General features: G+C 44.3%; 1 protein-coding gene across 5 annotated transcripts; it reads left to right on the top strand.

The window, feature by feature from the left end:
• The first annotated feature begins 373 nt into the window (after positions 1 to 373).
• TMEM35B (transmembrane protein 35B) lies at positions 374 to 23,664 on the top strand. Of its 5 annotated transcripts, none has more exons than XR_009049687.1 (4): positions 374 to 513; positions 1,876 to 2,056; positions 5,423 to 5,578; positions 23,308 to 23,664. XR_009049687.1 is itself a non-coding variant. In XM_057711719.1 (3 exons), the coding sequence occupies exons 1-3, from the start codon at positions 406 to 408 to the stop codon at positions 3,514 to 3,516; spliced, it is 357 nt and encodes a 118-aa protein (XP_057567702.1). In that variant the 5' UTR covers positions 374 to 405; the 3' UTR covers positions 3,517 to 4,286. The 5 variants fall into 5 exon arrangements, 2 of the variants coding, with proteins under 2 accessions (XP_057567702.1, XP_057567692.1); XR_009049686.1 differs by lacking the exon at positions 23,308 to 23,664 and adding an exon at positions 6,973 to 7,105; XR_009049688.1 differs by lacking the exon at positions 23,308 to 23,664 and adding an exon at positions 6,853 to 6,971 and having other exon boundaries at positions 5,426 to 5,578.
• Positions 23,665 to 24,106: the final 442 nt, after the last annotated feature.

The following is a 24,106-nucleotide window of genomic DNA, read 5'->3' as shown; positions in this document are numbered from 1 at the left end:
GCAAGGGCAGGAGCGCCCCCCCCCCCCCCCCAAACGTCTTTTGACTATAACAGAGCTCTTCTGCAAGCCACGTTCAGATACCCCTGTTGGACTCTACTCTGCCCGTTTTAGCTGGGAAACTTTCCGTGAATTCAGAGGGGCCCCTTTAGTCAGTTCAGAGCATGTGGGCCTCAGTGTCTCCATCTGGAAAATGGGGCCGCCCAGCCCAAGCGCCACCTCCTCCCGCAGCCGGTGCCTCCTCCAAAAGAGGGCGGCAACCTCCTACGGGGCGAGGAGCCGCGGCTCTGGCGCAGGTCTTCCGGCCGCCCCGGGAGGGAGGAAACGGACGGGCGGCAGGGGGCGGGTTTTCGGTGGGGCCTACCCTGAGGCGGGAGAGGCTGGAGAGGCGCGGAGGCCTGCGCCGCCATGGCGCGCCCGCTCGCCGCTCTGCGCGTCCTGCTGGGCGGCTTCTTCGCGCTCACGGGGGCGGCCAAGCTCTCGGAGCAGATCTCGGCTCCGGTGTCGGAGCAGATGGTGAGCGGCGCGGCGTGTGCGGCGGGCGGTTGGGCGGGGACTCGACCGCGCGGGGGCGGGGGCCGTGACCTCGGCCGTCACCCTGGTGCCCGGCCGGCCCCCGCCCGCCCGCCAGCCCGCCCGCCCGCGCCCCGCGGACCTTCCTGCCTTCGGGCCAGACGGAGCTGGAGCTGGAGGACAGCACTTGGACCGCGTCTTAGACGTGGGCCCCTGCCTGGGGAGTTCCTCCGAGTTTTCTGGAATTTCCCTGGAAGGGAACGGGCACATCCCCTTCCAGTTGGGCGTTTTCGGCCCCAGGCAAATCTAGGGCCGGAGGAAGAATGCTTTGGGACCCTCGGGGGGAGAGTGGGACCGAGCTCCCTTTCCACCCTCCTTCCTTTGTTTGAGTTCTTGGGAGGTTCTTGAGGCAGGGTAGGAAACCTGCCCTGAAGGCGGAGTGTATCTGCTAAAGGTTACACAGCTAGTCAGGAAGCAAGACCCAAACTTTAGATACTCTCCTAACTTAGAATCCAGAGCCTGAGATGGAGGCCCAGAAGTCACCCTTCGACTTCCTGTCTAGTTCTAGACTCTTGGCAAAGCTGTCATGTACTTCTGCCCACCAGTCCACACAGCGCCTCAAATAAGCCAGACTTAAATTTCCTTCTCCCAGGCCTGGCTTAGGGTGGTGGGTTGTTTGGGGAAGTACATCCTCAGAGCCAGACAGCTTAGAGTTTCTTCCTTAGAGCACTGAGTAGGGGAGGTAGAGCTGAGGTGGGGGAACTGGAAGAGGTAGCCAACCTGAGGGTCCAAGTGAAGTTGTCATGTGGCCCAGGACAGAGTTTTACTCAGTGAGCTGAGTCACTCACTTTGACCCCCTCAACTCCCCTTCTGTCTACTGCAATGAGATCCAGGTCCCAACATATGATATTGTGTAGAATCTGTTCAATGAACAACAGTCTCCCCTTCCATCCCCTTCCTCTTCTCCAAATATTCCCTGCATAGTGGCCTGAAGAGAAACCAGGCCAAAACAGAAAGAGAAGCTGTGGAGTTCCCAAGGCCTTGGCACTAGATGAGAAGGCCCAAGCCTAGCTTCCTCTTCCTGGAATATGGAACTGGGTTGTAATCTGGTGAGAACATCAGTCCATCTCTGTACCTCCATCCAGCCCTTCTTGGAGCATAAAGCCTGTTTTCTGATTCCAAAGCTCAGCCCCCTAGGGAGGCCCTCTCCTTTCCAGGCTGGCTGACCTTAGCCCTGGACCTGGCCTAGAGTAGTATCTCCTTTGCTGGGGGAGTTGAGGGCACTGGCACAGAATGCCCCTGTGGGGCATCTGGGCAGTGGATCCTCGGTGACTGTGGCTAACAGGCATTCCCTGCCACCCCTAGAAAGCCCTGTTCGTGCAGTTCGCTGAGGTGTTTCCACTGAAGGTGTTCGGCTACCAGCCAGATCCCATGAGCTACCAAGTGGCTGTGGGCTGGCTGGAACTGCTAGCTGGGTTGCTGCTGGTCCTGGGCCCACCGATGCTGCAAGAAATCAGTAACTTGCTTTTGACACTGCTCATGATGGGTAAGGGGGGTGCATCTGGGCTGGTGAAATGGAGACTTCTGGGGGAGGGTGATGGAAAAAATCTGGCTGTTCTCTTTACTGTTGCCACTCTTTTTCTCTGGAACCAGAGGCAATTCTAGCTCTATTGCAGTTTCCATGGTCTTCAGACTAGGATAGGTACTTTTTATTCTTTTTTTTTTTTTTTAATTTTTACTTGTTTATTTATTAGCTGTGTTGTATCTTTGTTGCTGTGCGCGGGCTTTCTCTAGTTGCGGCGAGCAGGGGCTACTCTTTGTTGCAGTGTGTGGGCTTCTCATTGTGGTAGCTTCTCTTGTGGAGAACGGGCTCTAGGCACACGGACTTCAGTAGTTGTGGCACATGGGCGTCAGTAGTTGTGGCTCGCAGGCTGTAGAGCTTAGGCTCAGTAGTTGTGGTGCACGGGCTTAGTTGCTCAATGGCATGTGGGATCTTCCCGACCAGGGAGTGGAACCCATGTCCCCTGCATTGGCAGGCTTATTCTTAACCACTGCACCACCAAGGAAGTCCCGAGGATAGGTGCTTTTTAAACTTAATATACTATAACACTCTTCTGTGTCAAATATACCTTCTGTGTCATCAGTTCTATTGGCTGCATGGTATTTCCATTATAAGGATATACTGTAACCTAAAAGCCCCTACCCCTTTCTCTCCACCTCTACCCTGAGATGAGGGGATCGAGTAGCAGCTGCCACTGGACTCATGTGTCTGGCAGGTGGAAACAGAGAGCAAGGAAGCTGGGCCCCCTGAACAGAAAGGCAGAGAATTTCCCTGTGGCAGGCATTCCTCGAGCGTCCCCTCTTAGTGGCCCTGCCCACAGGAACTGTTGATGTACAAAGACAGCTGCTGCTTCAAAGGCCAGACGTCTTCAGGCTCTTCTATATCCCTGGCCTTGTGTCACCATTGCTGCCACCACTGCCACCCTTCTTCCAGGCTTTCTTTACAGCTCCACAGCCTCCCTCATTTTCAGAACTTTCCCACCACCTCCACCACCAATCCCTGGGCCTCTTTCCCTCCAGTGGGATTGAGAAAGGAGAAGGATCAGGTAGAATCTGTTCCAAAATGCCTGCCTACTCACCTCCCTGCCCTGTTTGGTTGGATTGTTCCTGTTTCTTTCTTGCTATCTGAGAGGGTCTATGTTAGTTCAAGAAACTTCTGATTTCTGCTTTTGCTCTTTCTGCGAGGTCAGAGAGATGAGTGCAACTAGTTTAGGGTGTGTGGGTGGGTGGGGGGCAGTGTTCAGGAGAGGGCTTAAGCAGAGTGGGTCAGCCTTGGCTGGAGGGCCTTGAGCTCCTGGATCTCCTGGGCATTCCCAGGGAGCCTCAGGGACCTCATTTTCCATTCCAGGGGCTATCTTCACTTTGGTGTCTCTGAAAGAATCACTGAACACCTGCATCCCAGCCATCGTCTGCCTGGGGCTCCTGCTGCTGCTGGATATCTGCTAGCTCTTAGTCCAAACTAAAAAGATGTTCAGACCCACTAGGAAGAAGTCTCCAAGTGCATTCAAGGAATCCTGAGAGTAGAGTGTCTCTAGCCTCTTCATGCCATGTCACTATCAAAGCAGGAACGTGGTGAAACAGAGTGTCACCGTATGACCAGTACGCCCAAAGTTGGCCATTGTTGAAGTAGACATGTGGTCTACCTGGCCCTGCTTTCTCTCTTGGACATTTACTGCTCTTTTTTGAGGGGTACCTGTTACACTTTCTAGCATTCCTCATGTCATGTGAAAATAGAAAATAAATTTAAGTCACCCAAACTTTTAATGTCCCTAAATAACTACTTTCCCAACTTTTCCCAAATAACTGTACCTCCCACCTTTTTTCTTTGCCTTTATACAGATTTTTTTTTAATGAAAATGAGGCCATATATACTACTTTATTACCTGCTTTTTAAACCTAATACACTGTAACACCATTCCACGTCTATTTTTACCTCATTGATGTTAATGGCTGCATAGTATTCCATTGTAAGGGTGTACTATATTTATACAAGCTCCCACTGAGGAACATTTGAATTGTTCCCAATTTTTTAGCTATTGTAAACAATAAATCACAGTAAATCACCTCTGTGTATTTATTTTCTTTCCCTAGAAGTGAGGGTGCTGATTCAAAAGGCGTTTTGAAGGTTTTTATTATATGCTTAGAATTTACACATTGAATGTGGCAGAGTATTGAGTATACCTGCTTCTGCCTGCTGAGCCACATGAGGTATTCCCTCCCATTCCTTTTCGTGCACTTTAGAGTTGCAAAGCTAACAAAGATGGGCATTGAGTCGTCGTTTTACAGGACCTGAAACTGCCAGGGCAGTGCTCCTTGGACATGGAGGCAGGGGACAGCCAACTTCAAGGGATACTGCATGTTAAAGCAGTGCCAGAAATCTGAGATGAATCCCAGAGGTCCTAGGGAGTCAGAAGGGTGTGTGTGAGAGAGAATTCTTGAGGGCAAGTGACCATGTTAGGGTACCTGCTATCAAATCACCAACCATCTTCACCTCAGTGGGGGTCTTTTGGGAAGTGATATGCCTCCCATGAGGGAAAATAGTGAAGAAAAAGAATTCATTTATTTATGCAAATACTCTAGTGAAAAAAGTCTACATGTATTACCCCATTCTATAGAAGGGTAATTTCTGTTCTGACACTGATGAGCTGGGAACCTCAGGCAAGTTGCACTCTTAGGTCTTGTGTCTGAAAGCACAGTGATGCAATCTATAGTAAGAGTGTGTGTGTGTATACATATATATGTATGTTAATAATATAGTAGTGTGTGTATACTACATATACAGAGTGTCAAAACAATAAGGAAACTCTGTCACATAAGAGGTCCAGAGATAACATAGCTTCAGTTTCAGTGTTGAGTATTCTGGCCACTTTATGATGACATCAAAGACTGATATTCTTTCAACTTTGTGCTCTGCTGCTTTCGATTTATTGACTACTGCCCTCAGGGTTACAAAACAGCTGCAGCAGCTCCAGACAACACATTTGCACATAATATCCAAAGGTGAAAAGAGAGAGGAAAGCTTTCTTAGAAGACCCCAAGGCTTCCCCTCACATCCCACTGTGCAGAATTATGTCACATTTCCATTCTTAGACCAATCACTGGCAAGGAGAACGGAATTCCCATGATGGAGTTAGACTAGTTAAGATTTACCCACACTGGTCAAGTGGTCAGCAGAGAAGGGAGAGAATAGATAGTGCCGCTTACTAGCTTATTTGCAAATATGGATGATGATGGCAAATATTTTCATAGAGTTGCTGTGAAGATTTAGTGAGTTGAAGTGCTTACAGTAGTGCCTGGCACATAATAAGTGCTCAGTAAATGCTATTATTAAATAGTCTTTGTTATTAAATAGCAGTTCTACAGATGAGAAAATGGATTCAGAAAGCTTAAGTGCCTATCTGTCAGACCTGAGACTAGAATTAAGACCTGATTGACTCCAGAACCCACACTTTCCAGCTGCCAAAGTCGGAAGTGGGCAGGCGTGGCACCCCTGCTCTTCAACTTGAAGGTAGGTGGGATGATTGGTCCAATGTAATTAAATCTGCATTGCTTCCCAGAATTGTCCCTCTGCATGAAAATTTTGAAGTCCTTGAAAGTAGAGCCTGGAGTCCCTAGGATCCTGGCCTCTTACCATCTCCACCCCTTCCAGGATTCCACAGCCAGCCTGTCTCCAGTCAGGACTTTGAGTAAAACCTCTCACAGCTGACATTAGATTGAAGGCCCCTGTTTACCATGGCTTGGCCTGTGAGCTGATTAGCAGCTACAGGGCCCTTCAAGCTTGGCTGTAGGGCCCACCCAGCAGCTGCAGGAAAGGCAGGGTGCTGGAAGAGCAGGCTGGCCAGCTGGTATGGAAGAGCAGTTGGGATTGACAGCAGCAGGAGTATCTTCAGCTTTAGCAGTGTGGCCTCAGCCCAAGGAGAAGCCAGGCCTTAGGAAATGGGCCCCCCAAACCACAGCCTAAGCCTTGGTCAGGTCAGCACAATGGCATTCAGCTGCAAGGCCTTCCTTATGCTTTTCTATCTCCCTCCCTGTGCCCCCTTGCCTTGCAATGACACTCCCTTCCCTTGGGGCCCTGGCTGCACCCCACAAACCCTGCTCACAGCTGCCACAGGTGGACCCCAGCCCCTCCAGCTGTTGAGCCCATTCTTCATGTCCTGCCCTGGGATTAGTTGGTTGATGGGAGGGTCTAGGACGTGTGGGTGGGAGTGGATTCTGCTCTGTCTCAGCTCCTTAAACCCAGGCCCCCAGTCCCCCAGAGAGAGTTGCAGCAGCCAGAGCAGCAAGAGGTAAGAGAGGAGTGGTTTGGTGGGATGGCTGGGAGAGGTTCAGGGTGGGACAGTTGGGGCCAGAACCATGGTAGACAGAGCTGAGAGGGAGGGGGAGAAGGGAATACACATACTCAGGGTCCCAGAAAGGATTGGAGCCTGAGAGCTACAAAGTTTGGTATTGGAGGAATCAAATTTTGGGACACCCTAGGAGTGTTACTATGTGCCAAAAATAGGAACAGGACATTAGCTTGTGCATTTACCCCCCTTGGGGAGAAGGGGGAGTATGCCCAGATGTCTTTGTGCTGTAGTGTTTGACTGGGGTGTCTGTATTTCTAATGGTGTGTGTGTGCTTGTGTGGGTGTACACATTTATCTGTGTGCTGCCTAGAGGGGAAGGGAGCTAATGGTTATGAAGCATCTCCCCAGTGTCAGCCAGTGTTCAGAGTTTTACTTATGTTTTCTCATAATCCTCCCAACAACCCTGTGAGGTAGGTATTTTAATCTCCATTTTACAGCAGAGAAGACAGGCTCAGTGAAGCTGAGTAATTTGCCCAAGGTCACATGGCGAATAAATATGTGTATCTACAATCTGCCTGATTCCTGGGCCTGTGCTCTTTTTGCTTTGCTGTCTAAAGTTTCAAATCGGACCCAGGCCGCCTTTGTGGTCAAAAGGTGAGGGGGAAGGAAACAGGCTGGAAGGCCTGTGAGATGTGAAACCTTTTCAGCCCTGCTCAAGGTGCTCCAGGCAAGCCCCAGGAGAGGACCTTCACCAAGGTAAGTCCAAGGTCGCGGTGCAAGGGCCTGTCCTCTGGGTCACTGCATCCTAAGACCATAACTCCCTCCACGCCCCACTCTCTCCCCCACTGATGTGGATGGCACTGGAGCAGGGAGGCATGGGTTTTTTCTCGGAAGGACTCTATACTCCAGCCTGGTTTCTCCATAACTCCCTGTTGGCTCAGCCTTGCTTGGGCTTAATGCACGTGCCTGGGCCCCGCAAACTGGACCTGTACTCCATCTGTGAGTGGCACCTTCACCCTCCCAGTCACCACGGTTGGAAATTTCCAAGCTATCTGGGATTCCTGTCTCTTCCTCATTTCCCACATCTTGTCACCAAGCCCATTCTACTTCGAATAACTCTGGAGACCATCCCCTCCTCTCCATCCCCAGTGGGTGCTGGCTGAGCTCAGGCCTCAGCTCCTCACCACGACTTCCCACCACCACCGACTTGGGTCGGGTGGGAGAAGGCGGGATGGAGGGTTTCTTGTGTGCCTAGCCTCCACAGTGACCTCTCTTCCTCTCACTAGTCCAAGATCCGAGATGAACAGCAGCGCTGGGGACCTGGGCGTTGGCGGCTGCAGCCCCTGGGACGACCCTGCTCGCTTCATGGTGGTGCCCGCGGCCTACGCCTTGGCGCTGGGCCTGGGGCTGCCGGCCAACGTGGCGGCCCTGGCAGTGTTCGTGCGCTGCGGCAGGCGCCTGGGCCAGGCCCTGCGTCTCTACCTGCTCAACCTGGCCCTGGCCGACGTGCTCTTCACGCTCACGCTGCCGCTGTGGCTCACCTACTACCTGGGCCCGGCCCACTGGCCTTTCCCGGAGGCTGCCTGTCGCGCGGCCGGGGCCGCCTACTACGTGTCCACCTACGCGGCCGTGGCCTTCGCGGCGCTCATCAGCGTGTGCCGCTGCGTCTCGGTGCGCCGGCCCGGGCTCCGGGCGGCCGCCCGCCCGGCCCTGCGCCGCCGGGGCCCCGCCCGCGCCGCGTGCGCCGCCGCCTGGCTGGCGGGTCTGGCCTGCGCCGCGCCCTCGCTGGCCGCCCCGCACGCGCTGCGCCCCGGGCCGGGCGGCGCCGCTCGCTGCCTGGAGCGCGGCTGGGCGCGCGCGGGCCTGGCCTACGCCACCGTGGCCTTCTTCGCCGCCGCCTTCCTGCTGGTGCTCGCAGCCTACGTGAGCCTGGCGCGGGCGATCGCGGCGCCCTCGGGCCCCGGCCCGGCCCCAGCCGGTCCGCACCGGCGTGCGGCCAGGACCATGGTGCTTGGGCTCCTGCTGGTCTTCGTCCTGTGCCTGGCGCCCTACCACCTGCTGCTGGCGCCGTGGGTGGCCGGGCAGGAGGGCGCTGCGGGCCGCGGGGGCGGGTGCCGGGCCACCTCCATGCTCGACGTCCTGCACACCCTCAGCCTGGCGCTGCTGAGTCTCAACAGCTGCCTGGACCCGCTCATCTACTGCTTCTCTGTGCGCCGCTTCCGCCAGGACTGCTGGGCGCTGAGCTGCCGCCCGGGGGTGGGGGAGTCCGGGGCGCACTCGGCCTCCTTGGCCTCCTCGGCCTCCTCCTAGAGAGGCCCCTGGTCCGCTGCCTGCTTCACCCCTGCCAGCCTCCCAGTGGCGTCCTGGGTGGTGAAAACTCTTTGCAAGGGCCTGGATTCCAATCCTGAAGCAGCCACATACCAGCCGCCTGTAGCTGTAGACATCCGGGCTCTGTCAGAAGGGGAAAGAACATTCTTTGTAACCCGGATGTTTCCTAGATTTTTGCCAGGGTTTGGATACACATAATATGCCATTGCTTTTAAAATCTCTGGGGATAAACCCCAAAGTCCTTAAAAGGGCCGACAGGTCCTGTCTGGCTCTTGCTACTCTTTCAGCATCCTCTCATCCTCATCTTCCCTTTTTCCCTCTATCACATCTGCTCGTCTCCATGGGTTAAGTCACCTTATCAGTCCCTGGAACAGACCAGTTTCCCACCCTTCAAGGCCTTTGCAACCGACGGCCAGGAACGATGTCCCTCTGTGGCCTTTACTAATTCCTTTTCATTCTCACTTCCTCAAACGTAACTGTAGGGAAGCCTTTTTTTGACCAGCACCGCATACACCATACCCTAGATTGGGTTAAATCTGGTTGCTTTCCACAATTGCAATCAAGCAGTTAACTGGGTAGTTCTTTTTTTTTTTTTCTTTTCTTTTCTTTTTTCCTGTTGTTTTTTCTCTCTTTTCAGAATTATGTTAAGCCATAACAAAGTGCCATTTTTGTAGACCCCAAAGGGTTGAATAGTGGCAGTTTTGTTTTCATCCAATTTAACTTAATAAATTCCATGTTTGCCTTATTTACTGCTTGCGACTGTGCCTTGCACGTAGCAAGACTTCAGTATGTCAGGTGAATGCGTGAAACCCAAATATCATTAGCTTAAAATACTCAAGGACTCACTTAGACATTTCAGTCTCTGATAGATTTTCCTCAAGTGTTTCTGGAATTCTTCAAGCTTGTATTACCCAGGTGCATTCCTGACCCAGTCCTGATGATTGCTTTCTTCTGCTGTTGCTGGTTGCCTGCAACTTTGCCATCACCTCTGCTGTGCCAAGACTTGGTGATAACCAAGCTGGAGATCCATCCTGCTATTAGCTCGGACAAGGATCCGCCAGACTCGCTGCCTTGCGCTTCAGCTGACCCGGGACTCTTGTCACTGGCTGCAAATTCCTGCCAGTGGCTCTGGCCAGCAGTGCTTTCCTTCCTTGTGCCTTGGTGACTTAGCATTTGGCTTCAAGTGGGGAATGGAATCACTCCCTTTCCTCAGCCATGTTATTGGGGACCCCATAGCAGGACTGTTTGGGTCTCAAGGAGTTTAGCTTAATGACTGAGGGCAGCATGTTCCCGTTGCTAACTCAGGTGGGGCAGGTAGGGTTCACCAATCAGCTACCATGTCTTACTGACCTTAGATCCTTGTGCTGAATTTGCCTTCTCATGGTAGATTTGAGAAATGTCTTTTTTAAAATTTTTGATACATTACCTTTCATCGGTTGCTTATTTCTTCTTTAAATGTTTTCTTTTACATTTTAAAAGTAATACACGTTCATGAAAATAAATTCAAAGTAGTAGAGAAAAATGCAAAATAGAAAATAAAGACTTCCCCCCAGCGGTAACCACTGTTCACATTTTCTTGTGTATATCTTTCCAGAGGTTTTCTATTTCAGTACAAATATATGTATAGTCAATTTTCTTCAAAAATCCACAAAGGGGATGATATTACAAGGCTCTTCTGTGCTTTCCTCATTTAATATATCTTGTACATCTTTTTATATCAGCACGTATAGATCTACCTCATTCTTTTTAATAGATGCAGAGTATTTATTTTACTCAATTGGTCACCCTGTTGATGGGCATTTTTTTTACTGTGATAAATGATGCAGTGAGTGTCTCTGTTCACAAATCTTTGCATACTTGTAAATCTGTAGAATAAATTCCTGGCAGTGGAATTGCTGTGTCAAAGAGTACGTGTGTGCACTTAAATAGTTTAACTACCTCACCAGGGCTTCCTAGGTGGCACAGTGGTTGAGAATCTGCCTGGCGATGCAGGGCACATGGGTTCGAGCCCTGCACCAGGAAGATCCCACATGCTGTGGAGCAGCTAAGCCCGTGCACCACAACTATTGAGCCTATGCTTTAGAGCCTGTGAGCCACAACTCTTGAGCCCATGTGCCACAACTACTGAAGCCCACACACCTAGAGCCCATGCTCCGCAACAAGAGAAGCCACGGCAATGAGGAGCCCACGCACTACAATGAAGAGTAGCCCCCACTCACCGCAACTAAAAAGAAAGCCCGTGCACAGCAAAAAAGACCCAACACAGCCAATAAATAAATAAATAAATAAATTTACATATAAAAAAAGAATTTAACTACCTCACCAAATTGCCTCCAAAAATCTGGCACCAATTACACACCCATCAACAGCTTGTAATGTTCCCTGTTTTACCACACCCTCAGTAGGACTGGATATTCTCACTTGCCTCCTTCTTGAATCTGGACTCCTGTCTGCATTTCAATTGTGAGCGTGGTTAATTTGTTTCTTTTTCCTAGAAGGCTTCTCAGTCTCCTCCATATCTATTTGAAACCCAACGGGGGGTGAAAGTGGGAAAAGAAAATCACCTGAGACCTCACACCAGCCAGACTGTCTTGCTTGCTGGAGGAATGAAACGAAAGCCCAAATACACATTGGTAGGTCCGCAGTAATCGTCTCTCCTTCCTTGGGAATTAGGTTGGCTCACTCCATGCAATACTGACCATCATCTCAGGCCAAGGCCAGGAGGCAGCCTGGGCTCATGTCATGAATTCACTTGCTCTGGTGGAATGAATTGCTAGGCCCCAGGGGCTGTGCAAAGCTGGGTCTCTGAGAAATGATCTCATGTCCACACTAGAGCCAGCTGAATCTCCTGAGGCTGAATTTGATTCTGTCCGAATAAAACATGATTCCCTGTGGCATCATCCATCCCTGTCGTCTTGTACTATCTTGCTTTTGATGTGACTTTTCCCTTAGTAGTTTCCTTTGGGAAATGTCTAACTTAGTCTCCTGTGTCTGACCTGGGGAAAAAGAACTTGAGAGTCAATTGCCTCTGGGAGGTCAGACACGGTGGAACGGAGGCCTCTGTCTGGAGTTACTGCGTGTGGGAATCACCCTCCCTTCTCCCTGTTGACTCAGGAGAGTAGGAACCTGGGGTGAGGACCCAGAGGCAAAGAGCCTGAGGGATGAGAGAGACATGGACTGCTTTGTACTGTCAATCCTTTTGGATTCTTGGTTGCCTTATTTATTCTAAACTTTCAAGAATTTGACTCAAGACCCTCCCTCAATCCAGAATGGAGAACAGGGAGCCTAGGTTGGTCCTTGATTAGATGCTGGACATCCTCTTTCTCCAGGATCCAGGGAAGACTCATCTGCCAACTGTTTCCAGCTGGGGCAATCTAGGGCATGTTTTCAGTATGTCCTAGACCCCCTTCCCTCTTGTAGGGCCAGGAATACCCAATTCCCGCTCCTGCCCACCCAGGCCACACCCTGTGGCTGTGGGGTCCTGACACTGAAAGAAGAAATCTTCCCTTCTCTACTGGACCCCGCTGTCTCCCTCAGCTCAATTACTGTCCAGTCTCTGAACCTAGCCCAACCCTGTCTATGCCTTTGGCTAGGGCTGGTCCAGGGCGTTGGCTCTGCACACGCCTGCCTAGGGTCCCTCAGCCAGCCCTGCATCCTCTGTGGCCCTGCTTGCTCTTTCTGAGTCCTCCCCTCCAGACCAGGGCCTGCCTGTTCCCTCCGGCCTTTATGGGGAAGCCTGTCAGACTTCAGCTTGATTCCTCTATTGTATTCAGGCCCTGGCTCCAGGTGCTCTCTCTGCAGCTGATTCTTTGCCTTGAAGTCTGTTTCCCTCTACTTTAGCCTTAGAAGGAGGATAGCCTTTCTCCTCTGGGTTCTGTAGATGCCCCTGTGGCTGCCACTGTCCTTCACTCCTGAAACCAGCTCCACGGACTGCATTCCAGCTTCAGAGACTGACACCTCCTTCCCAGGCCAATCATTCTAGGGCTCTCCCAGGCCTGCCCTTTCCTGCCGCTGGCATGGCACATACCCACTATCTGGCCCTAATGCTGTCATTGTCATGCTTCCTCTCTCCTAGTTCTCAGTGAGCACCAGTCTAGTTCTGAAATGTACTTGTGGTTGGAGCGCTGGGCTCATGCTGGCCCCTAGCATTTCTGGGGTCCTGGGCAAGAGTTAGAAGGAGGTCCACATACTAGATGTCTAAATATTTAGACATATTATTACAGGTTATAAATTACAAGTTATATATATTACAATATTATATATAATATTACAAGTTATAAATTAAGCAAACACATTGTTAAATGAAATGTGTTCCATCCACCTACCTTGACAAATATACCTTCATAATGACAGAACAGAAATATGTTTAAAGTTGTGGTTTTCAAGACTGAAAGTCAGCAAATGTTCAAAGATGACAGAATTTAATTTTACATATTATGTTTAAACATTGTATTTGGGTGGAGTATAATAAATTATTATAGAAAATATTTTAATTTCATCATATAAATCACTATTGTTCATAACATAATTTTTTTTTACCATTTTGTCAAGCCATTTCTATACTGATACAGAAATTAAGTTCTTTTTTTTCAAAAATTTCAATAATGGACAATTATTTTAAAATAACAGAAAATGACAACTTGTTGCTAAATTTGTTCAGATCTCTTCAATCAAGATGATACCTCAGGCACTTCCCTGGTGGCTCAGTGGTTAAGAATCCGCCTGTCAAAGCAGAGGACTTGGGTTCGATCCCTGGTCTGGGAGGTTCCCATATGCCGCGGAGCAACTAAGCCCGTGTGCCACAACTACTGAGCCTGTGCTCTAGAGCCTGTGAGCCACAAGTATTGAGCCCAAGTGCCACAACTACTGAAGCCCATGTGCCTAGAGGCCGTGCTCCTCAACAAGAGAAGTCACCACAATGAGAAGCCGGCACATTGCAACCAAGAGTAGCCCTCGCTGGCCACAACTAGAGAAAGCCCACATGCCTCAATGAAGACTGAACACAGCCCATAAATAAATTAATTAATTAAAAAAAAGATTATACCTCAATCTATAGTGGCCAAAAAGTAGTCTCCATAGAAACTAGTTTTGAGATTGTTTGTGAATCTTATTCATTGTCAGACAAAAATTTTCCTTTCATTGTTCTAATTGCCTCATATTTTGTTGAAATCTCACTTTGGTTGTATATTTCACATGCAGTGTTTTTCAATTTCAAAAAGCCATTTTCTAATATGTATAGAAATATTTTTTAGTTTTAAAAGTGAAATAGTCAACTGTTAAGTTTCTATAAACTTTTGCTAACATTATTTATTTATTTATTTATTTAATGTTTGTGCTTATACTGCTGCTTCTTGATTTTTCAGTGTTTAGTTTTATTTTATTTTTTATATTTTATTTATTTTATTTTTTATTTATTGGCTGCATTGGGTCTTTGTTGCTGCGCATGGGCTTTCTGTAGTTGTGGAGAGCGGGGGCTACGCTTTATTGCAGTGCAGGGGTTTCTTATTGCAGTGGCTTCTCTTGTTGCGGAGCACGGGCTCTAGGTGTGGGGGCTTCAGTAGCTGCAGAGCGTGAGCTCAATAGTTGTGGCTCTCGGACTCTAGAGCGCAGGCTCTGTAGTTGTGGCGCATGGGCTTAGTTGCTCTGCAGCATGTGGGATCTTCCCAGAACAGGGCTCGAACCTGTGTCCCCTGCATTGGCAGGCAGGTTCTTAAACACTGTGCCACCAGGGAAGCCCTACTAACATTTTTAATAGGAAGCAATAGTGCAAATCAACTAACATGGTAATATGTATTTAAAATTAATATATTTTTCCAGCAATGAACATTGGTCTTTATTGGAGAATTTTATTTGTTTCATTTAACTTTTCTGGAACATATCATATCTTAATAAATTAAAGGTAATTGATTTAGTGGCATTTAGTTGAGATTTCCACCATGTGTCTGAGAGTGGTTCTGAGGTCATATTTGATGTGTTTCATCAGTACATCCCATCTTTGGGCATGTCCAGAGATATTGCAGATAATCTTTAAATTACTCCAAAAAATGTCATTGCTATCAGCACAGTTGAAGCTATGTCTTTTAGTAAATCCAAACTATGTACAATACATGGCCAAAGAATATTTCTGGATTTTTGGCCCAACTTTTGCCTTGTATACCTTTCTTTGTTAATCCCATTAGCACCATGACCCTAGATTTATCCTTGGCAATCTTTTAAACCAATGTTGAAAATTGAAAGCTGTTTTTTCAGTTCTTCATTCAAATCAAACTTGTATTTTGGGATTCTGATTTGCACCCCAGTGCACACTGCACTCTGGTTGCAATAACTAGAAAAAGCCAAATAAATTACAAAAATCATATTTCAAAGATACTGAAGAGGTGTGGAAGCAACGGTGACTAGAAGAATTGGAATTTAGACAGAGAGTGATCCTTCTGAGTTGAGCTGATGGTCACTGGATGTTTTCTTTCCTGGGAGCATTTGCTCGTTCTGTGCATGAGTTGAGTATTGAGCCTGACCCATGCAGAGAGTTTCTATTGGCAGAAAAAGGAACCACATGTCTTTTGTCAGTTAAGTGGGGCTGTTGTGAAAAATTGGGATCCCTAAGACACAGCTATTTGTAATCATAGGACATTTTCTGAGTTCTGAGTCTGGGTGTGAAAGGCTGGGAAGCTAGGCTGAGGGCTTCCAAAAGGCCAAGTAAAATCTCTCATAATCATGAGATGCTTAGGACAGAAAGCCCAACAGAGGAATGAGGCCTGATGCAAAAACATAGCTGATATTCCTCTCAAGAAAATTTCCAGATTTTGAAGCTGTGGGGGTAAAGAGGAGGTAGGGAAAAAAGCTAAAGTGCCAGGTGCAGAACCTCTACAGGAACTGAATCTCCAGCAGGTCTTTCAGGGCTGGGGAGACAGAGAGTCACTAGACTCTTGGTCAAAAGCCAGGGAAAGCCCAGCCAGAAAGCAGGAATAAGTTGAAGGTGGACTGAATCATATACTAAAGCTGTCACCCAGCTCTGTCTTAGTTAACTTCTGACTGGATTGGGGCAACCAGTCCCTTATCCTGTCTGCCTGAGGAAAGGTGGAAACTTCTGTGGTGGTAGATATCATACGGAGCTTCTACATGTCTTTTACAATGTCTGGCACACAATAAAAAGTCACTAGACATGCAAAGAGGTAGGAGAATGAGACTGATCATCAAGAGAATAAATAGACAATAGAAACAGATCTGTAAATGATCCAGATGTTGGAGTATAAGTCAAAGACTTTAAATAATTATAATTAATTAAAGTGATTAAAGACAATATAGGAAAATATGGACAAAATGAATTAAAAATAGACATTTTCAATGGAGAATTGAAATTCCCCAAAAGAAATCAAGAGATTGGTTTGAGAACAAGAGAAAGAGTAATATTGGCAAAACTTGGGATTCTTTTATTAATAGAATAACAGTTAATAAGCAGAATGCACACATATAATTTCATCCAGTCAAAAACTATATATAAAAGTAAAATATTAATTGAGCTCTTGCTAGAAGCAAATCTATCAATAAACATGAGTAATTAACGTTCCATGGTAAATTTTTACCATGGTAATTCTTTTGGGAAGAAAGAATCATTAACATTTCAACACTGTTGGAAACAACATAAGAAAAGTCCATCATCAAATACTTTATTGGCCTCAGGCACTCAAGACGATGAGGTGCCAAATAACCTTCTTAGTTGCAGCCTGCCAGGGCTTCTGTCCTGGGGCATTAGAGGTAATCAGAGATGGGGTAGTTTACCCTTGAAAATTCAAAAACAGCAGCAGTTTCATAGGGAAGGGGTAAGATGTATGAGCAAACTGTCTTTGTAAAAATGTCAGCTGAGGAAAAAATGATATATTACTGTGATTTGAAAGAAAATACAAAGTCTAATATTCCAATTAGTTTAAATTATTTTGCTTGGATTGTTAAATTTTTCTTGGAAATTAAGGCATGACAGAAACATGGGATACAGAGGGGGGAAAGCATGGGATCTGAAGTTAGAGAGATCTAGGATGAAATTCCAGCTGTAACATATTCCAGTTATAGGACCTTGGCAAAGTACTGCCCCTTCACATGCTCAGTTTTGCCCAGATGTAAAGGATGAGACAGCATCTGTAAGGTGTCTCATACAATACGTGGATATAAAAAGGTGTCTATGGGTGGTGGTACTAATTCTTACCATTGTGATGGGACTAATATTTGAAGATTAAACGCTCTTGTTGAAGATTTTATTTTTAATTTGAACTTCTTTGAGTAGATTTGCTCCTACAGTGCTGTAGGAATAAAGTGCAATATAATGGAATATAAAATGTGGCATCTAGGCACTGGTCACACACTCAGGACAGACACGAAACTATACATCTACTTCTGAATATTGAATAGGAAATTTGGATATGTAAAAATGAATTTATATCTATATATTTTTGAAAATAAAACAGAGAAGCTGGAATGTAACAATGAAAAGAAACTAGTAGCACAATGTTAGAAGTGGAGATGTTTGTGATTTTGTGTTATAACATCTTCTGTTTTATGAATTTTAACTAAAACAAGAAGATGTGCTGAAAAAACAGTTTCCTCTGGCCAACCCAGGGAGTGACCAATCTGCAAAGGCTGCTGTTATTAAGAGATGTGACAGGCTAAAACAAACAGGGACAGTAGCTTATATCCTCTGCTAAAAGAAGTGCTCACAGATTTCCATTGCAAATGGAACAGAGAATGTTGTTTGAAGGGAGAGTTCCTTCCGGCACTACCTCCTGATAAGGACTGACTGACATTGGTCAGAGCTGGGGCTTCTAAGTTGAACCTGTAGCCCATCTTTGTGTAAAACCAACAGGCATCACCATTTACCAAGAAAATGAAAAATAAACTTGAGTTTGTTTTCTTTACTTGAAAAAAAAAAAAGAAAAGGAATCAAATATTCTAGGACTGAAAAACACAATACCTGAAATTAGGAAGCCATTGGATAGATTTACCAGCAGATTGGACATAGAATATAAAATTAGCAAAATTCAAGAAAAGTCAATAGAAAATATATAAATAGAAGAACAAAGAGAATAAAGAATAAAAAAAAATTAAGAACAGAGCATAAAGGATGAGATCAATTAAAACTTCAATATGCTTGTATTGAAGAGCCAGAAGAGAGGAGAAAGAAAATGAGGGTAGAGGGAATATTTGAAGAAATTAGAGCCAAGAATTTTTCAAAATTGATGAAATACATTGACTCACAGTTTCTAGAACTTCAGTGAACTCCAAGTAGAATAAATAAAAACAACCAAACCAACCAACCAACCAACAAAACAAAAACCTTGTAGGCATATTATAGTCAAAGAGAGTAGAAAACCTTAAAATCATACAGAAGATATATTACAATCAAAAAAGCAATAATAAGATTAACAGGTACATTTCCAAAGAAAATATGAAAGGTAGAAGACAAAAGAATGACATCTTCAGAGTGTTGGGGGGAAAAAATGACAATCTAGGAAAAAAATCCTTCAAAAACAAAGGTGAAATAAAGACAAAAGCTGAGGACAGTCATCACTGGTATGCCTACAATATAAGAAAATAGCTTAGGATAGACTATCGTAAGTCAAGAAAGCATATTGCAATCTCTAGGGTAAACACTGAAAGAATTATAAATGAATGCATAATAAAAAAGGTGATAGAGGTGAAAAAATAAAATAAAAAATAGCTGATTAATTTAAAAAAGGCAAGTAAGCAACATAAAAGAACAAAGAAATAATGGGACAAAGAGAAAACAAATAGCAAGATGGTAGATTTAAGCCAAACTATATCAGTGTTTACATTAAGTATAAATGACCAAACAATCAAATTAAGAGACAACGTTGGTCTGATCAGATAAGACACAAAACCCAACAATTTGCTTTTTATGAGATACACTTTATATAAAAGGAACAGAGCATAGAAGATGAGATTAGAGCAGGCTTAAACAAACAGGGACAGTAGCTTATATACCCTGCTAAAAGAAGTGCTCACAGATTTCCATCGCAAATGGAACAGAGAATGTTGTTGAAATGGAACAGACAGGTTGAAAGTGAAAACATGGAAAAGATATCTATATAAATATTAATAAAAAGAAAGCTGGTGCAGCTATGTTAATATCAAAATAGACTGAGTCAAGAAGTAGCAATAGAGAGGAAAAGGGACATTTCTTATGATGAAAGAGTCCATCCAAAACATATATATAGCAAGTCTAAATTTGTATGCACTCAATAATACATCTTCAAAAATATGTAAAGGAAGAGCTGACAGGACTAAAAGGGAGAATAGACAAATCTAAATCTCCAATCAGATTGGAGATTTAGCATATTTCTCTCGGAAACTGATACAACACATAGACAAAAATTCAGTAAGAATATAAAATGTTTAAATGGCACAGTTAATCAACTGCCTCTAATTGACATTTATAAAACATAAAACTCAACAACATTCTTTTTAGGTGCGATGGACCATTTAAGATATAATATGGCAGAAAACAAGTCTCAGCAACCTTCAAAAGTTGACTTGAGGGGCTTCCTAGGTGGCGCAGGGGTTAAGAATCCGCCTGTCAGTGCAGGGGACACGGGTTCGATCCCTGCTCCAGGAAGATCCCACATGCCACAGAGCAACTAAGCCTATGCGCCACAACTATTGAGCCTGCGCTTTAGAGCCCGTGAGCCACAACTATTGAGCCCATGTGCTGCAACTACTGAAGCCCACGTGCCTAGAGCCCGTGCTCTGCAACATGAGAAGCCACGGCAATGAGGAGCCCGCGCACCACAGCGAAGAGCAGCCCCCACTCACCGCAACTAAAAAGAAAGCCCGTGCACAGCAAAAAAAGACATAACACAGCCAATTAAATAAGTAAAAAAATTAAAAAAAAAAAAAGTTGACTTGACCTGATTCCCTGGCCACAGTGAAATTATACTGGAAATCAGAACAACAGATAAATAGAAAATCCTCCAAATATTTGGATTTTAAGCAATTCACTCCTTTTATTTAGAATAATTAATTAATTTTTGACTGTGTTGGGTCTTCTTTGCTGCGTGCAGGCTTTCTCTAGTTGCAGTGAACGGGGGTTACTTTTTGTTGCGGTGAGCAGGCTTCTCACTGTGGTGGCTTCTCTTGTGGAGTATGGGCTCTAGGCACTCAGGCTTCAGTAGTTGTGGCTTGTGGGCTCTAGAGTACCAGCTCAGTAGTTGCTCCATGGCATGTGGGATCTTCCTGAACCAGGGATTGAACACGTGTTCACCTGCGCCACCAGGCGAGTCCCTAACCTTATTATTAATTATGAAAATTTGAACCCTTTACCTCTGAGGTCAGAAACAGATAAGGATGTCTGCTATCACCATGTCAGTCAACATTTTACTGGAGGTTCTAGCCAGTAAGGAAAGAAATAAAACAATTCTAGCATTAAAGAAAGAAAAAGAAATGTGTTTAAAAGATCAAAAAGAAAGAAGTAAAACTATCAATATTTGTAGATGATTGTGTACAAATTCAAACTGACAAAATATTAGAATTAAAAAGTGAATTTACCAAGGTCACTACGTACAAGATCAATATACAAAAACAATGGTATATCTATACAACAGCAGCAAACAATTAGAAAGTAAAACAAAATGTTATCATTTACCATAGTTTGTGTATGTATGCATACACATATGCACATATGCAAATTCTATTAATAAATCCAATGAAAGATGTGCAAGACTTTCTAAACTGAAATATCTTAAGATATTCTTAGGGAAGATGCAAGTAAATTAAGGGATATACCACATTTATGGATTGGAAGTCTCAATGTTATTAAGATGTCAGTGCTCCTCAAATGGGTCTACAGATTGAATGCAATCTCAGTTATAATCTAAGCAGGGTTATCTTTATGGAAGTTGACAGCAGATTCTGAAATTTATGTAGAAGTATAAATGCCTTAGAATAGCCAAGGGAGTCTTGACAGAAGAACTTAATTTGGAGTACTTACACTTCTAGATATAAAGATACATTTTTTAATATAATGCTTGATTCAGTTTGCTAATATTTTGTCTAGGGTTTTTGTGCCTATGTTCATGAGAGATATTGATCAGCAGCTTTATTTTTTTTGAAATATCTTTGTCTGGCCTTGATACTACAATAATGCTCATCTTATAAACAAGTTGGGATATTTTCTCATCTATTTTCTGAAAGAGTTTTGTGTATGATGTTTGTCTAATCTTATTCATGAGGGCTCCACTCCCATGACCTAATTACCTCAAAAGTCTCCACTTTGTAATAACCATCACATTGAGCAGGGGATCAGGATTTTGACATATGAATTTTGGGGGACACAAACATTCAAGTCCACTGTATTTCATCCCTGCCTCCTAACCCCCTGCCAAATTCATGAACTTCTGATATACCAAATATGTTCTATCCAGCCCAACATCTACAAAAGTCAACTCATTTTAGCATGAATTCTAAAGTCTAAAGTATGAAATCTCATCTAAATCAGGTATGAATGATACTCAGGGTGTAATCCATCCGAAGACAGAATTACTCTCTAGGTATGACACAACACACAACAAGTTATGTGTTTCCAAAATACAATGGTGGGACAGGCATAGGAGAGACATTCCCATTCCAAAAGGGGGAAATAGGAAAGAAGGAAGGGACGATGGGTCCCAAGAAAGTCCAAAATTTAGCAAGGCAACCTCCGTGAGATTTTAAGACTGAAGAAAAATTCTCTTTGGTTAGATGTTCTGCCATTCAGATCCACTGGGGTGGCAACGACACCTCCACAGCTTGGCAGGGTTCTACCCACTTGAAATTGTCCCATTGACTCGTCATTTTTCCTAGTCTTTATTCCACTCTCTCTGTTCTTCCTTTTGAAGTTTTATTGTGTTTTCAACTTCACTGACTTTTTTTCCTCCAGTGTCTCATTTGTTATTAATCCCATCCAGTGACTTTTTCATGTTGTATTTTTTATGTCTAGAAATTCCACTTAGTTATCTTTGTCTTTTATTTATCATCCTATTACGTTCATGTTTTCCTTCACATTCTTGGTTATATTAAACATATATATGGTAGCTAAAGTCCTTGTTTGCTAATTCCATTATCTTTCTCATTTCTGATCTTTGTATCTATTTACTAATTTTTTTCTTTTGATTATGGGTCACATTTTCCTGGCATATCTATTATTCTTGGATTGGATGTCTGGCATTGTGGAAGTTATGCTATTGAGTTTCAATATCTTCTTCTAAAGAGCTTTGTACTTTGTACTATGAGGCAACTAAGTTATTTCAAATCATATTGATCTTGAGCATTGTTTTAAAGTTTTGTCAGGGCTAGTCTGGAGTAGTCTTTACTATAGGGATAATTTAGCCCTACTGCCAATGCATGATCCTCCTGAGAGCTATAGTGAATGCCATGGGTGTTCACTGAAGACTTTCCACTCTAACTGGACAGAGCTTGAAGTCTCCCAAACTTGTGTGAGCTCTGATAACTTTTAATCTTGCAATTTTAACCTTGCAATTCCTTACATGTTCTTTGCCCTGTGGTGTTCCCCTTGTTGTGCATGTCTTAGAATAAACCCAAGAGGACCTTTATCCAGATTTCTAGAGTTCTTTTTTTCCAGGGTTCCTCTTATTTGTAACTTTGCCCTGTGAATTGCAGCTAAGTCAGGCTCCATGAATCCCAATTTCTATTCTCCTCAATTAAACAAGACTTCCATACTCTGCTTAGAATCAGATCATCTACTCTGCACCATGATCCAGATTGCATCTCCAGACAGGTTGATGGGGAATTCATAGGACTCACTATGTTTGTTCTCCTTCCCTCAGGTTCACAGTTCTGCACTATGTGTCTAATGTATGAAAACAGTTGTTTCATATACTTTGTCATGTTTCCTGCTTCTTTTGGTGAAAGGGAAAGCATGGGTCCTAGTATTCCATTATTGCCAGAAGCTGAAGTCAAGGAAGACATTGATTTAAGATACTGTGTAATTGGTCCAAAAATTGACAATTAGCTCAATGGAGCAGTGTAGATGAGAAGAAATAGACCCACACCTATATAGTCCTCTGATTTATAACTAAAATGTTATAAACATGATTCAGTGGGGGTAAAAGTGGGTCTTTTAAATAAGTGATATAGGAGAAAATTAACCTTGATCCCTACCTCACACTGTACCTAAGAACTAATTAGAGATAAAGCATAGACCTCCACATGAAAGATAAAATGGTAAATCTTCTAAAAGAAACCAGAGGAGATATCTTCATAAGGTTCAGGTAGGCAGAGATTTCTCAAACAGCACTTAGTTTAAGGAGTACAGTTAAGAAATAACTATAAAAGGAAGATTGGTAATTTTGACTTTGTTCAAATTACAAACTTCTCTTCAACAAATGACAAAATTAAGAGACTGGTAAAAGCAAACCACAGACTTGTAGAGAATGTTTGCAACACATATTTGGAAAAAGAACTCATAACAGGAATACATCAAGAACTCTTTCATCAGTAATATAAAAAAATTACAACTGAAGCCTTAAAAAGATAAAAGTCTTGAATAGGTTGTTTACAAAAGAAGATATCCAAATGGCCAGTAAACATTTGTAAAAGTGTTCAACTTTATTATCTTTCAGATAACAGCAAATTAAGACTGCAATGAGAAAAAAAAGAAAAAGGACTACAGTGAGATACCACCTCATACTCATCTGATTTTAAGTGGTTAAAATTAAAGAAATGACAACTCCAAGAGTTGATGAAGATGAAGAGAAACTAGAAGTTTTGTACATTGCTTATGGGAATATAAACTTGTACAAACATTTGGAAAACTATTTGGCAGCATATACTAAAGATTAGCAAACATACTGCCTGTGTTTTCTGCTGGGAGATTTATGTTTTCAGGTCTTACATTTAAGCCTAAATCCATAAATCCATATTGACTTTGTTTTTGTATGTGGTGTGAGAGATTAGTTCAGTCTGATTCTTTTGCATATAGCTATCCAGTATTCCCAACACCACTTATTGAAAAGGCTGTTTTTTCCCCATTGTATATTCTTGTCTCCTTTGTTGTAGATTAATTGAATATATAAACATGGGTTCATTTCTGGCTCTTTATTCTGTTGCATTGGTCTATGTATCTGTTTTTGTACCAGTATCATACTGTTTTGATTACTGTAACTTTGTGGTATAGTTTGAAATTAGGGCCCATGATACCTTCAACTTTGTTCTTTTTTCTCAAGATCATTTGGCTATTCAAGGTCTTTTGTGTTTCTTTACAAATTTTAGAAATATTTGTTCTAGTTTTGTGAAAAATGCCTTTGGTATTTTTGTATTTCAGTATTTGACAGGGATTGCATTGATTCTGTAGATTACCTTGGGTGGTATGGCCATTTTAACAATATTAATTCTTCCAGCCTGTGAGCATGGTATATCTTT

Source organism: Hippopotamus amphibius, chromosome 1, assembly GCF_030028045.1.
Source record: "Hippopotamus amphibius kiboko isolate mHipAmp2 chromosome 1, mHipAmp2.hap2, whole genome shotgun sequence".
Taxonomy (NCBI): domain Eukaryota; kingdom Metazoa; phylum Chordata; class Mammalia; order Artiodactyla; family Hippopotamidae; genus Hippopotamus; species Hippopotamus amphibius.
Note: the sequence above shows the minus strand (reverse complement) of the source record. Positions and strands in the feature narration are given on the sequence as shown.